The 14,080-nt window shown below is 38.0% G+C and overlaps 2 protein-coding genes across 3 annotated transcripts; both read left to right on the top strand.

Annotated features, from left to right (window-relative positions):
- Positions 1-2,931: 2,931 nt before the first annotated feature.
- On the top strand, positions 2,932-7,009 carry tnfrsf18 (tumor necrosis factor receptor superfamily, member 18). Of its 2 annotated transcripts, none has more exons than XM_041033048.1 (7): positions 2,932-3,084; positions 3,269-3,394; positions 3,491-3,622; positions 4,281-4,389; positions 4,478-4,548; positions 4,716-4,820; positions 5,849-7,009. In XM_041033048.1, exons 1-7 carry the CDS (start codon positions 2,958-2,960, stop codon positions 5,968-5,970), a joined length of 792 nt encoding a protein of 263 aa, XP_040888982.1. In that variant the 5' UTR covers positions 2,932-2,957; the 3' UTR covers positions 5,971-7,009. The 2 variants fall into 2 exon arrangements, with proteins under 2 accessions (XP_040888982.1, XP_040888984.1); XM_041033050.1 differs by having other exon boundaries at positions 2,947-3,084; positions 3,298-3,394.
- Positions 7,010-7,097: 88 nt separating this feature from the next.
- On the top strand, positions 7,098-12,863 carry arl8ba (ADP-ribosylation factor-like 8Ba). The gene is made up of 7 exons (XM_041034786.1): positions 7,098-7,310; positions 10,151-10,231; positions 10,380-10,453; positions 10,599-10,692; positions 10,803-10,870; positions 11,358-11,428; positions 11,950-12,863. Exons 1-7 carry the CDS (start codon positions 7,188-7,190, stop codon positions 11,997-11,999), a joined length of 561 nt encoding a protein of 186 aa, XP_040890720.1. The 5' UTR covers positions 7,098-7,187; the 3' UTR covers positions 12,000-12,863.
- Positions 12,864-14,080: the final 1,217 nt, after the last annotated feature.

The following is a 14,080-nucleotide window of genomic DNA, read 5'->3' as shown; positions in this document are numbered from 1 at the left end:
CACTACTCCCCGAGACCTACAGATACACTATAACATATATAATGGGTGGAGTTCCCCTTTAAGACAATAAAACATGAACATTTCAAAAGGTGAGTACTTTTTGTCATATTTTCCATGTTGGTTCTGTGATTGTCTGGTTTTAAAGAAGAGACAGACCAGTGGTGCTGTTGTTTGGGCGATGCCTTCGAAATTCAGTGTCACCAAATGTCACAACTTTCAGTAAGCTGTTACATTATCACGCTGACTACTCAGTAATAGTGCATGTGCTTTCCACCCAGCCTGACCACAAAGTCCACAGTGTGGGTGGCAGTTGTTCAGTGCTGCCTCAATGTGAAATCCTGCTTCCTACTGCGTGTTAATTGAACTTGTAAGTACGTATGGGGAGATCATGTGACTATGGGGTTGTTGACTGCGTGTGAGTGAACACAGACACAAGATGACGTTGATAATCTTGGTGGTACAATCATACGTCACGAGGGCTTCATGGGCATGAATTCAACTGGGGGATGTCACTAAAACATTTACCAAAACACGTGATTTGGTGTTACTATGCATCGTGCTATAATCACGACACTCATATGTTTCCACTGAATGAATACGAACATCAGGTGTCATGGTCCAAACTTTGTATGACCACAAACGAGTCATCACTATTAATCACTTACTCAAGCAAGCTCTCAGGATGATTAATAGATTTTACACTGTAGCCTACGACATCCTGACAAGGCTCAGCAACAACAGTAGGGCAGTAGGGCACTAACCAATTATATTTTTATTATTTATTGGTCTGGTGCTTACCTTAAGAATCAACTAACCGTGTGGTCCATAAAACCGTTACAGTTGTCCTAAGCCTAAGGTAAAGTCTCCAGACGTTCAATTCACAGTGATTTTAAACAGAAAAACAACAAAGCCTCAAATTTGCACACTGCACAATGTACTGAAAACAAAACGAACAAACGAAAGCAGTGCAAGCTTGAATCCGTTTTGCAAATTTTAGGTTACATTACCATAACTCGGGGCTTTTGATTACCCTGGGCTAAAAATTAACACTTAAAGACCTTAAGTCCAGTCCAAATACTCACAGCATATGACTCATTAAGAATGGCTTGTACTTCATGTCATGCGGCGGGGGAGTGTGTATTTACATCAGTGATGCTTGGTGCCGAGATGTTGCTGTTATTCACAAACACTGTTCTCCGTTGGCGGAATTTATTATCATTAAGTGCTGACCTTTCTATCTACCGAGGGAGATTACGGCCATCTTGCTTGTTAGTGGTGCATTGCCTCGCATAGGAGTGAGGCACTCAACGGACTCTACCAGGTCATCAGTGAACAACAGACAGTGCATCCAGACGGACTCCTCATCACTGCTGGGGACTTTAACCACGCAGATTTAAAGGTTTTATTGCCCAAACTACACCAGCATGTAGATTTTCCAACAAGGAGGGACAACACACTGGATTTAGTGTACACAACCCGCAAAGAAGCATACAAGGCTTCCCCCCTCCCCCCTGGGCTCTCTGACCACATTACCATCATGCTGAGACTGGCATACAGACCTAGGGTGAGTCTCATCAGACCAACTCAAAAGGAGGTACGTGTGTGGCCAGAGGGGGCCTGCTATGGTCTGAAAGACTGTTTTAACACCACAGACTGGGACATCTTCAAACATGCAGCCACTTACAATGACCACAGCTGTGGGAACATTTGACAGCATATTTGTCACTTAGGAATGCCAAATTCAGTGGTGCGTTATTTACACACACACACACACACACACACACACACACACACACACACACACACACACACACACACACACACACACACACACACACACACACACACACACACACACACACACACACACACACACACACACACACAACGAGGCAGTCCAAATAATGTTCATGTTAACGTATTTGAGGTTTAGGACAGTGATCCATACTTTGTGGATGTGGTCTTGACCACTGCAACCAGTTCCAACACATACCGAAATAATGTAGATAAATGTAAATGATCTATAGAGGTATTATCTCACTTAACGCCACAAACAAAAAAGTCTCAGTGGTGGATATCTCAGCAGCAAACTTGAATCATTTCAAAGACCAATTAAATCGGTTTCAGTGGTTTCAAGAGACAAACATCACAAATAACTTGTGAGACACATCACTAAAAGGTTAAGGATTCATTTTTGGAAGATGGATTACATAAAACATGTGCTACTTAGAAGTAGAGACAATTTTTAATTGCTGTTTTTTGTTTTGTTTTTTTTCTGAAACCAATCATCACCCAACCCAGTCATGGTGCTTTTACCATAACACTCTACTTGGCTTCTTCCTGTCAGATGTCTTAATCATATACAATAATCAGCATTTACCAAATTTCCTACCTTATAGTCCATAGAGTCAAAATTTCTAGATAAAATTGTGAGCAAAAGCATGAGAAACCAGTGCAAATCATGTTTATGATCACAGCCACCAATCATAGTTTGGTGAGTGTGAAGTGTTTGAAGAAGATAGATCCACAAGGTGATAACATATCCACAAGGTCTGCTGTCTTGCTGTCTGCCTTCTGATCAAACACCAGGATTCCCTCCTGCTCTAAATTAACAAAAAGAAATTTAACAATAAACTAAAATCACAAGGGTCAAAGAGTAAATAATACTACTAATAATGATAATACTAATACTAATACTGTTGTCGAACTGCTTTCTCTAAAGAAATTTAACAATAAACTAAAATCACAAGGGTCAAAGAGTAAATAATACTACTAATAATGATAATACTAATACTAATACTGTTGTCGAACTGCTTTCTCTTTTAATTTGTCAGTGGTCTTTCACTTCCTTCCTTTCAATTTCAGTGGATGCCTTTCTCGGTGAGAGAACCACAATATGTGACGTCACTAAACACCAAAGATAAAACCCTGAAGGCACAAACAAAACACTGGTCATAATGTTTCCACTGAAGACCTTGCTGGCAGTTCTATATACACAGAGTATTTGGACTATAGGACACTCCAGAAGCTGTGGCGATAGACAGATTTGGATGAATGAACAATGCTGTGACCTGTGTCCCCCAGGTAAAACATAACAGAACAATTAACCTTTAAAATAATAAGATTTTTTTTTTCTTTTTTACAAATCTGTTGAAATAATTGATCTAATTATTACATTATGTGTTTGTTAGAACTTTCACTCGGGGTACAAGTGAGAGTGTGAATATGATGTTGTTGAGAGCTACTGCATTTTTTTCATGTTTTGAAGGTAAACATGTGACGGCGTTCTGCACACAGGAAGAACAAACTGTCTGTACCCCCTGTGAGGAGGGCTACTTCTCAAATCAATCCATCATCTTTGACAGATGTGAGAAATGCCAGGAATGCCAACATGGTAAGACTGATGTTGACAATACATTTAACACAGTGGATAAAAGACAAAACATTAACACCTGAAAATCCTGTGGTTTTAATTCTTGTCGCCCCACAGACTATGCAGAGAAATGTACGCTGACCACAAATGCAAAATGTTCATGTCGCCCTGGTTTCCTGTGCTCCGACAGTCTCTGTTCGGTGTGTGGGGAACACAAATGCGGTGCAGGGGAGAAACTGAACAGGACAGGTGAGACTGGACGGATTTTGTGCTGAAACAAATATGTTTTTATAACAGATAGCTCATTTCAAAATTATAGGCTAATGGCACAAAACTGGTATGTTTACAAAAATGGTATAACATATCACTGGTATGTTTGTTAATGAGTGTGGGTGTCATACCATGGGATGCCAAGGTACGCAAATGGAAATAAATGTGGGTTAGACACAGCCTCTACTGTAGGTTAGGTTAACACCCCCAATATGCATATAACTTGATAAGACAAGAGCACATTAGTTACATATAACACAGTTTTAGACATTTGTCAGTGAACATATGAATTTGAAATGTCACACTATTAGGCTTTGAGTAAATGATAGCAAATATTTAATTTAAACAACGTGTTAAAGTCGTTCTTTGTGAGTGAGTAAAGGGAGAGCTGTCCATAATAATGTCAAAAGGGCTTAGTAAATACATTTAAAAGAAAGAAAGAAAAGAATCTGACCTAATGTTACAAAACTGACTTGTCATGCCAGACAGCGAGCAAGCTGTAGCTTGACTTGAACAAGACCAAGTGTCTAAAGCCATGCTAATAACTGTGAGAGGCTGAACTTTGACAAATATTGACTTAAACATTAATGTCAGCATGCTAACATGCTCACAATGACCTGTCCGTCCGTCTTTGCAGACATTCCCAAGGGTTCAGGGTTGATACAGTATTCATATCGGTGTGAGCTTGCATGCCCTGACAAAGCCTATTTTGATGCAAAAGAGAATCTCTGCAAGCCATGGACACAGTAAGACCCATTCACAAGAGTTCAGCTCCAATAATAATTCTCCATAAAGCACCAGATTACATTAACATAAACAACTTCTGGTCAACAGGTGCAGCGCACTTGGACTTGCTGAACTGATTCCAGGAAACAAAACCCACAACTCAGTTTGTAATGAACCTGGTATGTAGACACAACCGAACAATATATTTCATTGACAGACCCTGTAATTTCTTGTTGATGACTTGACATGGATGGACCATAATAAAAACCTGTTATGTTGTGCACCAGTACATAATGACAGTATACTTGAATTGAACTAATTTGACTGTGGTTTGATGTTCCAACAGGCTCCATTCATGTGATTCTCAGCATCGGCTTTCTTTTGCTCTCTCTCAGCCTCTTTGTGTTTCTAGCTTTTGCCTGTATAAAGAACCTAAGGAAGCACAAAGCATGTAAGTAAGCTTTGTTTGAAAATGTATAAATATGTCAAATATATCAAAATGTGGCATGATTTCAAGAAATCAGTGTGAAACCAGTGTTGGATGAAACTGAATAGAAAAGCTACTATTCATAATAATCAATTACTCATCCATTAAAAAAAAACAACAACACTGAATCAAAGTGTATTTAATATGGTTTTTTGGACACTGATCAAAATGAATCACATACAACTATAGAATACTTTTTCTGCTGTAGTATTTCCCTACTTCTCTGTTAAAGGACATTGTTGAATCATCACGGGTGCAGTCAAGTGGTTTTAGCAGCCACACAACTTTTGAATTGAACTGTAAATAGACCTGTACCTGGAAGTTCAGTGTCATGGTTAAACCTACGTCACAAAGAAAAACTCCAAGTAGCTCTGCAAAAAAAGTGACTGAAAACCACAAGTCGCGGGATAGGTATGAGAAAAAAAAGTCACTGAACATCCCTTGAACTGCAGTCAAATCAAATATTAAATCAAATGTCTTTAAAAAAGGTCGGGGAGGCCACCAAAAGACCTATGACACATCTGAAGCACTGTATATCTGGACGCTGCAAAGTTTCCCGATTCTTCTTTGCAAAACCACTCAGACTCTGTGAGGTTGCATGGGGGCTGTGAGTGAACAGGATGTTTCAAGTCCAGTTACAAATTCTCTGTCAGAATGAGATCTAAACTGGATTTTTTGGATATTAAAGGTAGATATCTTCTGTTAATCAGCATTAAAAGTGCCACATCAGATCTGCTTTGACTCAGTGTTTTGAGACATTAAAACAAAAAAACTTCCAAGGGTGATAAATACTTTTTTATAGGCACTGTATTTTACAGTATGCACCCCTACATCCAAAAACTGTTATGCTTTCTGATGCAAGAAGATGCTAAATGGAATCCTTTTGTGGTGAGCGAATCAGAATTTGCTTTGATGAAATAGTGGTGTTCTGCTACTTATCTGCTACCTTACCCATCAAAACATTTTCTTTGTGTTCATTCTCTCTGTTTCAGGCAATGATCCTACTAACACCAGGGACTTTCACCTGTCAAAGGAGGAGAGTGGATTCCAGATCACCGTTCAGGGTGACTGTAAGGACAGTTTTGGCGAACTGCATCTGGGTCACCACCTTTGATTTAAAGTCTAAGAGGAAATGAGGAGTCTGGTTTATGACATCTTAAAATGTCATGGTACAGTACAGTATCAGTACATACCTGAACATGAAGACGCATAAACAGAGAAACCTGTGAGAGTTAGAGGTGCCAGCTTTGATATCCGGATCAATAGGATAGATCTGGACAGGAAACTGGAAGACCAGCACTTGTTCCTTCCCCTCAGGTTTCCTTGGTAAAGGCACTTCCCATCTGACAGAATTGTGGTACTCTGTGGTCAACAGATAAGATGATGGTTGAAACATGCAGATTTGAATGTGTGTAACTGTAAATGCAGAGTATAAAAATAATAATACAAAATAAAAAGTAAAAAGAAAAATCTTTAAAAATCTAAAGAGCTGGCAATTTCAGTGTGTATTGTGTACTTGGAAACTTCTCAAAATGCTCCAAGGATGGCTGGGCTGTGACCATGGAAAACAATTTTTGTGAATCTTCTGAAATGACTTGAACAATTATATGTTTTGTTACATTTCTACGGGACATAGAGTGATCATCTTAAAAAAAAAAAGTCAAAATAAGTTTATCATTATACATTCATCCTCTTTTCTCTGATTATATGGCAAGGGACCCTAACCTTTATCCCATCCTGCCACCAAGTTGACAGAAAAATCACAAAACAAGGCCATTAGAATTTTGTTTTTGGTCAGAATCAAATCAGTCGTTTCTTACAGTGATACAATTTGGTCATCTCCAGACAGCATATTATAGAGCTGATTGTGTCTTTCATCTGTGAATATTCTTTTAACCACCCCAAAAATAAACTTTTCTTTTACTTTTGATTTTACTCATAATGTCATTTAAAAAGATTGTATTTTATATCTATCTCTCTCAACATCTCACTGTCTCAGAGCAGAAGCAGAGTTAAAGTTTTTTGTTTTTGATTTGTATTTTTAGCAACATGGATTGTTTCTTTGTATTTTTATTTTATTTTTATTTATTTTTATTTATTTTTACATTGTCTGTATTTACGCATTGTCATCAATAAATTAAATCCAAACAGTCTTTTAGTGGCGAATGAACATGGACGAGGCCTGTGTGGGGCGCTGACGGGCACGTGTTGGCTGACTGATCATATGACAGCTGCCTGCGTCCCACTTCCCTTCCCCGCTGGAAAACGCCACATCTGACAGGGAGGGAGACACAGATACAAACGCAGGAGAGTGTGAACACCGACCTCAAGATGCTGGCACTAATAAACCGGCTTCTGGACTGGTTCAAGTCTCTGTTTTGGAAGGAGGAGATGGAGCTGACGCTTGTCGGCCTCCAGTACTCGGGAAAAACAACATTTGTAAACGTGATCGCTGTAAGTCTTCAGCTGCTGCTAGCCACCTTGCTAGGGCAGTTGCTAATACCATTATCGCTAATAATGGGATAATAGCTACCAAGTTTGTGCTGAACCACACCCCGCTTGGTTTGCAGGTCCGAAAACAGTGTAACGTTACTCTGTTGTGACCGTAGCATCCACAAAAACACACCTGAGTCTGTGTCAACAAGTCATCTGGGCTAACTGGGTTTGCTGCTCGTCGGCTAGTTGGTGACTGTGTTATGATTGTTTAGCATGCTAATCCCAAACGCAGCATACATGTATCTGCTCTGTTGAGACTTAGATTTTATCAATCACCTCAGCTGCCCGAGGTATAGTAAAAGAGGATGGATCACACTGAAACGTAATAACGTTTCAGCACAGTGTGACACTTTTGCACGGGATTTCCTGCTAAGGCTAAAACTGACTTTATTTGTGACAGAAGCCTGTGACAAATGCAAATAGATAAAACTGAAGCTGGCTCTCTGACAGTGAGTATAGCCTGGCTCAAGTTTTAAATTTGTGCACCTACTTTTTTCTTGTGGCATATTTAGAAAAATGTTTGTCTTTCAGTTATTGTTGGTGTTGATGTCTCAATGCATGTGGCCAGTTGCATAAAAAAGTGACCGTAGGAGCTATGATAGAAACACTTTTTAAACATTTGTATGGGTACTTTCTGCAGTTGTAACCATATGAAATAACTGCAGCTGGTGTAGGTGTTAATAGTGATATAGGCATGCAGACAGATTATATCTAATTTTTTGACATCCTGTGACTGAGACTGACGGCATCTCTTTTTTTGTGGGTATGCAACTTTGCAGGGATTTCTCAAAACTGGTGTTTCTGGTGGAGCAATTTCCATTGGCTAATCAGTACACAGTAACTGGTGTTTTACGCAGAATATTGTGAAAACCTTACTTGAGTTATGAGAATAATTGTCAGTTTGTGGTGGCAATGACTCTCTCAACATTTTGCACACGTCTTTTCATCCTTCAGCTCCACCTTTGACCAATCAAATTGAACTTTGCTAGATATAGGTTTAGTCTGACTGTGCTTCATTAGGGCAGAACCCTTTAGCCTTGTGTAGAAATATTTTTTTATTTTTTGTATGCTTCAGATCGGTGGGGCATGACACAATACTTTGTGTTTACAATACTTTACGTTTCATTGTACATCCTATGGAGTGCATGTCATGAATAAAAATCCTTGAATCCTAATATTGATAGGTAATTGACCTTCTGATCTTATTTTAATCAGTGCTATCGATGATCTATATACGTTTTGTGTTTGTTTTCAAGTGTGTTTCAAAACATTTTCAAATGGATTGATAGGGCACTAGGATGACTGATAGGATATTAGGAAGTTTATGTTGATACCATTGGCAACATACATCTACTGGAGCTAAAACTAACCAATCAATTGATCAGTTAACTGTTTTATTAAAAGACAAATTGCACAAGCCATGTTTTTATTAAAAAATTAAAATGCTAGACACGCATTGGTTTTAGCTTCTTATTTCTGTAGATTCATGCTCTTCTGTGTTTATATCATTTTAAACTGATTATGTTTTGGACTGTGGGTGGGACAAAACAAGTCATTTAAAGATGTAATTTTGGGCTTTAGGAAATTGTGACAGGTAATTTTCACTGTTTTCAGATGTTTAATAGTTGAAATGATTAATCAGGAAAAGAACTGTTGTTAGTTGCAGCTCTAATCTGCATTGATAAAGTAATAAAGTAAAAACGCAGAGTGCTACTGATAACATCAGTCACACAGTCTACTAAAAAATGGGGCTATTATTTACCATGCAAGCAACTATTACTACCCATATTCATCTTAAAGTACAGGAAAATTTAGATTGTGCATTTCAGTTTAAAAGAAAAGATCTTTACAGAAAATTCCACTGTCAAAGTGATTTTCAGTGCACCCTGGGCATCTGATAAAAGGGCGGGTGTCTGAGGAGGAACTTGGGTTTGGGGTTGGAACATAACTATGCACCTTCCTTCACGCTGAAGAGATAAGAAAAATGTTCTGCCAGTCAGTGACACAGAGTTTTGAGTATGTGAATGGTTATAGTACGGGTGGTTCCTCCTTCCTCAGTCATAAGACCGCTGCACTCATTTCCACTTAGCTTCATCAGGTGACTCTGGCAAGTCATGTGCTGTGAAATGTGTGTACAGCAGACTGTGCATGCTCTCTGGTTTACAAAGGAGGGCAGGGACAAGGAATATAAACAGCTTGTGAGTTTTAGTGTTAAAGGAGAATGCCATTGTGTATGAAGTGGATTTTTCTTTCCGCTTCAGTTTGTAGTAATGTACAATCTCAAAAGCCAGGACATGTGGCGATACATGTAAAATCATTCTGTGTTTGCTTAGATGTTTGCTTTTCACAAATAGTCACTGCAGTCACTGCCTTTTCATAAGTTTGGACATAGTTACACATAAACCAGATTTTTAGAGTCATACAATTACTCTATTGTCTATAATCATCTCCTCCACAATAATAAAGGTCTAGTTTATATGTTTTTATTCTTTTATAATCGCAAATGAATGATTTAAAAACAAACCCTAAACCTGCTTTTAATGACTGACTTTTTTATTTTTAGATAGTGGTGAGCCCATTGTGTCTTTTATGAACCGATTATCATTATCATTATTATTTTTTTTTTTTATTGTTTTAACTAACTCATTTTGGGAGATAATTAAAGTCTTTAAATGTGTGTGTGAAGTGGCTTTGTGCTACTCGGGCCTAGTTAACTCACTGTGGACATGTGCATGTTTTCAGTAATAAAAAGTTACAGTTTTATAAGAAATTACTTTTACTTATGTCTTTTCTTTCAGTCTGGGCATTTCAGTGAAGACATGATCCCTACAGTTGGGTTCAACATGAGGAAGGTCACCAAAGGAAATGTCACCATCAAGGTTTGTTTGGATTTTTATGGTGGTATCAAATCATCACTTTTAATTGAATGACCCCAACAGACTGGTTTTCGCAAGAAGGCAATAATTGCATTGTTATTGACATTTGGATAGAGGAATATCATGTGATGATCTGCCCTTAATTCTGTAGATCTGGGATATAGGAGGGCAGCCAAGGTTCAGGAGCATGTGGGAGAGGTACTGTCGGGGAGTTAATGCGATCGTGTGAGTATTCAAGGTCTGGCTTACAAATTTGTCATATAAGGAAACAAGAAAAAATGCAGAAACATGAAACTGGTGTTCAACTGTGCAACCTGTAAATATATGCAAAACACATTTTAATCTCTGTTTCAATGTTGCTCATTTTTAGGTACATGGTTGATGCAGCAGATCGAGAAAAGGTGGAGGCATCCAGAAATGAGCTTCATAATTTATTAGACAAACCTCAGTTGCAAGGAATTCCTGTAAGTGTTCCTCTGAAACCACTTTAAAGATTTGTGTGAGTTGTGCACCAGTCATGCAAAACTATGTGTAGGTTCTGCACTTGCAGATTTCAGTTGTAATCTGTTTTTAGGTTCTGGTACTTGGCAACAAAAGGGATCTCCCCACTGCTCTAGATGAAAAACAGCTCATTGAGAAAATGTAAGTATCAAAGCTGCTTCAAAGTTCTTAAAATATTCAATTCGATTACAACTGAATGTTCAGTTCTAACGTGTGTTTATGCACAACAATGCACTGTAGATTCTGTCTGTCATGAAAATAGGCCCATTTATTCTTAGAGTTTTACTGGAGGAAGAATTTGGGATTTAATATTAGAATATCATTTTAAAATCTGTCTAGTCTGTGGATATTACAACTTTCTACTTTTATCTGTTAATCCCACATCAGGTGAACTACCTGTATGCTAATTGCAGGAGAAAAAGTCTGGACAATTTCCACTTACATTTACTAGATGTTAAAACTGGAGCTGTGTTAAGTCAGTTTACTGGCTCCCTCTGCTGTCAGCTTAGAAACATGCTCAGACTTGTGTTAAACTATGTTCAGCAAGCTGCAGGTGAATGAGACAGATGATTAGTCAGGATGCATACTCACCATGTTTATTTGTTCATGCACATTTTTCCCCTCATAGGAATCTGGCAGCTATTCAGGACAGAGAGATATGCTGCTACTCAATTTCCTGCAAAGAGAAAGACAACATTGGTAAGTTGAAATTAATTACTGCAGTGTTATTTCCACAGGGAATACAATGGTATGTTCTTTTTCAGAATCTGATTTTTGAAACACTTTTACTTTGTTTTATCAAACGTGTTGTATTTGCATCTATCACTGTCCTATGAAAAGGTCCCTTTGGAGTTTTCTTGTAAGCAAACAGTCATTTTTTCCCCCATAAAACATTTGCAAAGCCAATTTTTTTTTGAAGCATTTTGTAAAGCACAATATCAAATTTCCTCATCTGGCTTCATTGTGCCACTTTCACTTCACACACCAAACTTAAACCCTTGTGTCAACTTGTAGTATAAATCATAACAGGAAGCACTAAATATGATTATATAACAGCAGTTTAATGGGGTTCTGTGTAGCTAAATCTGTGCCAAAATTGTATGCAACCATTTTACCTGTTGCTAGGGAGTTAGAAAATGGGAGATAGAAATGCCTGAATCCTTTTCTCATTCTCAGACTGACTCAGTGTTTTTATTTATTTTATTTTTTCTTTATTTCAGATATCACGCTTCAGTGGCTCATCCAGCACTCAAAATCCCGGAGGAGCTGAAAATGCAGGAGTTGTTTGCCAGCTGTGTTTGCCATGTTACTGTCATGCCACACCCCCATCACTCTGCAATGATGTACAGTTGTATCTTCCACTCACATTCTGCACTGTTCTGCTGGTGTCATACGATTTCTTTTCCCCTTTTCGCCTTGTGATTCTTTCATAAACCCTGACAATGCACTACTTAAAATGTAATTCTGGTATCAAATTTAAGGAATGTAATTGGCATTATACGTCCTGTGAAGCTGTACTTTAACCCTTCAGGCATTACCTGGTTGATCATACCCAGCGATTTATAACACTAATCTTGGGTATAGAACAACACCCTCTTGAAGGAGGGTTTATCCTAACAGGCCTCACATATTCAGAAATGTTCTTCACACAGTCAGATAATGATGCCGGGAGATGGCTGATGTGGACATGCAGGTTTTTCACATTTCTGTCTAGCTCTAGCTCTGAAAACTGTCACCTTTAGCTTGATCAGGTTTTCTTCTTTCAAAGACATGTCTGTTGTTTTAGAAAACTGTGCATTTAAGCACGCCAATTTGAGCAGGTCTGTACAAATATCAAGCTAATATGATTTTTACTGATGTGAGATGCGCGTGTATGAATATATGATTCTATTTAAAGTCTGAATGTACTAAAAGTAAAGCTGTACGGGGTTGTGTGGTTCATATTGGTTTGTAAGTAGCCTCAGTGGAATGATGTCTTTTGTGCTGCCTCAATGCTGACAGAGTGGCAGAATTTAAAGTGCCTTGTGCAATGTCTCTCACCTCTGAAGCAAAGCAGCATGCAAGGTGTGCCCACATGGGTAGAGTAAAAATAAACCACTTCAATACATTCAAGAAATAAAAAGGCATGCTTTTTAATTTAGACATTGTCCTGTTATTTGTACTTCACCTTTTAAACGTTTTCATTCTGTAAAGCTCAAAGAAGCTTTTCAGTTACCTGGCTGATTATACCTCTGCTTGGGTTGGGCTAATATGTTGGGGATGAGGTCATGTATTAATAACAGCATAACAACAGGTGCAACGAAACCTACAGGGGAGTTAATTGGGTACAAGTTGTATACATCCACGCAGTCATTACAAGAGGTCTAATGAGGGAAAGTGAAAATACCTGTGCAGGTGGACCATGGGTGTTACATTAATTTAAAATAGCTGAATAAAAGTAAAACTGCATTTCCTGCAAAAAATTAAAATGCTTATTCCATTGAAACATCCATTTCAGAGGGCTGTGTATACATATGGTAATTACCCAACAGTGTCTTAATGCGGCAGGTGGTCCAAATGTAATGAGATATAATGGCTTAACATATGGCATTGTATCATATCTTATTTATGTTTTGCCTATTAGGCAAAGTGCATTAAAATGATGGCAGGGTATTATGTGCATTTCATTGTCAACAATTATTAGACAATTACAATTACAACAATTACACTATTTTAGGTATTTTAATGGTGGAAATCTGCAATGGGAAGACCTGAATTCTGTTAACACCCTTACAAAATGCCAAGCAATTACTCTACTTTTCACCTCAGTCAACAGTCAGTGACAAACATTTAATATTCCAGTACCACTTTCTGGTATGGCAACCTATATCAACGGTTTATAAGCTGTAACTCATAAAATACTAATACTTTATAGATCAGTTATACACCATGAAAAGAACAAATTTAAGTTTTATTTGTTAAAAATTATTAAGTTATCATTGTTAGTAATCTAGTTTCTCAAATTCTAAGAAGCCACTGACTCTGCAGTTAAAAAGGCTTTTAAACCATCTAGTCTTAGGTTAATGTGAAATATATGCATTTTACACTGGATTGTCTGCAGCCATTTTCCAGAAGTGGTCAAACACATTTTTCCACAATCTGTCAAACAAAATGTTATTTTTAATAATGGATTATAATGATATATACAGCTTAAGTTAATTAGTCATTAATCAATGAAGCCACCACCGAAAATCCATGGGGTCTCACCACAGTGTTACTAATATTTCAAATGGTACACACTAAAATATCTCCTTAGCTGCCTCCGCTTCCTGGCCAGCAGTGCTCCTAACTCTGAACCTGCTGGGACTTCAA

This window comes from Toxotes jaculatrix, chromosome 3, assembly GCF_017976425.1.
Source record: "Toxotes jaculatrix isolate fToxJac2 chromosome 3, fToxJac2.pri, whole genome shotgun sequence".
NCBI lineage: Eukaryota > Metazoa > Chordata > Actinopteri > Toxotidae > Toxotes > Toxotes jaculatrix.
The sequence above is the reverse complement of the archived record's forward strand: the minus strand, read 5'-3'. Positions and strand labels throughout refer to the sequence as shown.

What these genes read in the sequence shown, in the direction of transcription:
- tnfrsf18 (XM_041033048.1), top strand. Translation starts at nt 2,958, where the DNA reads ATGTTTCCACTGAAGACCTTGCTGGCAGTTCTATATACACAGAGTATT. An exon ending in ATGCCAGGAATGCCAACATG is followed by an intron (nt 3,395 to 3,490) that starts GTAAGACTGATG and finishes GTCGCCCCACAG; the next exon opens with ACTATGCAGAGAAATGTACG. An exon ending in GGAGAAACTGAACAGGACAG is followed by an intron (nt 3,623 to 4,280) that starts GTGAGACTGGAC and finishes CCGTCTTTGCAG; the next exon opens with ACATTCCCAAGGGTTCAGGG.
- arl8ba (XM_041034786.1), top strand. Translation starts at nt 7,188, where the DNA reads ATGCTGGCACTAATAAACCGGCTTCTGGACTGGTTCAAGTCTCTGTTT. An exon ending in AAGGAAATGTCACCATCAAG is followed by an intron (nt 10,232 to 10,379) that starts GTTTGTTTGGAT and finishes TTAATTCTGTAG; the next exon opens with ATCTGGGATATAGGAGGGCA. An exon ending in CTCAGTTGCAAGGAATTCCT is followed by an intron (nt 10,693 to 10,802) that starts GTAAGTGTTCCT and finishes ATCTGTTTTTAG; the next exon opens with GTTCTGGTACTTGGCAACAA.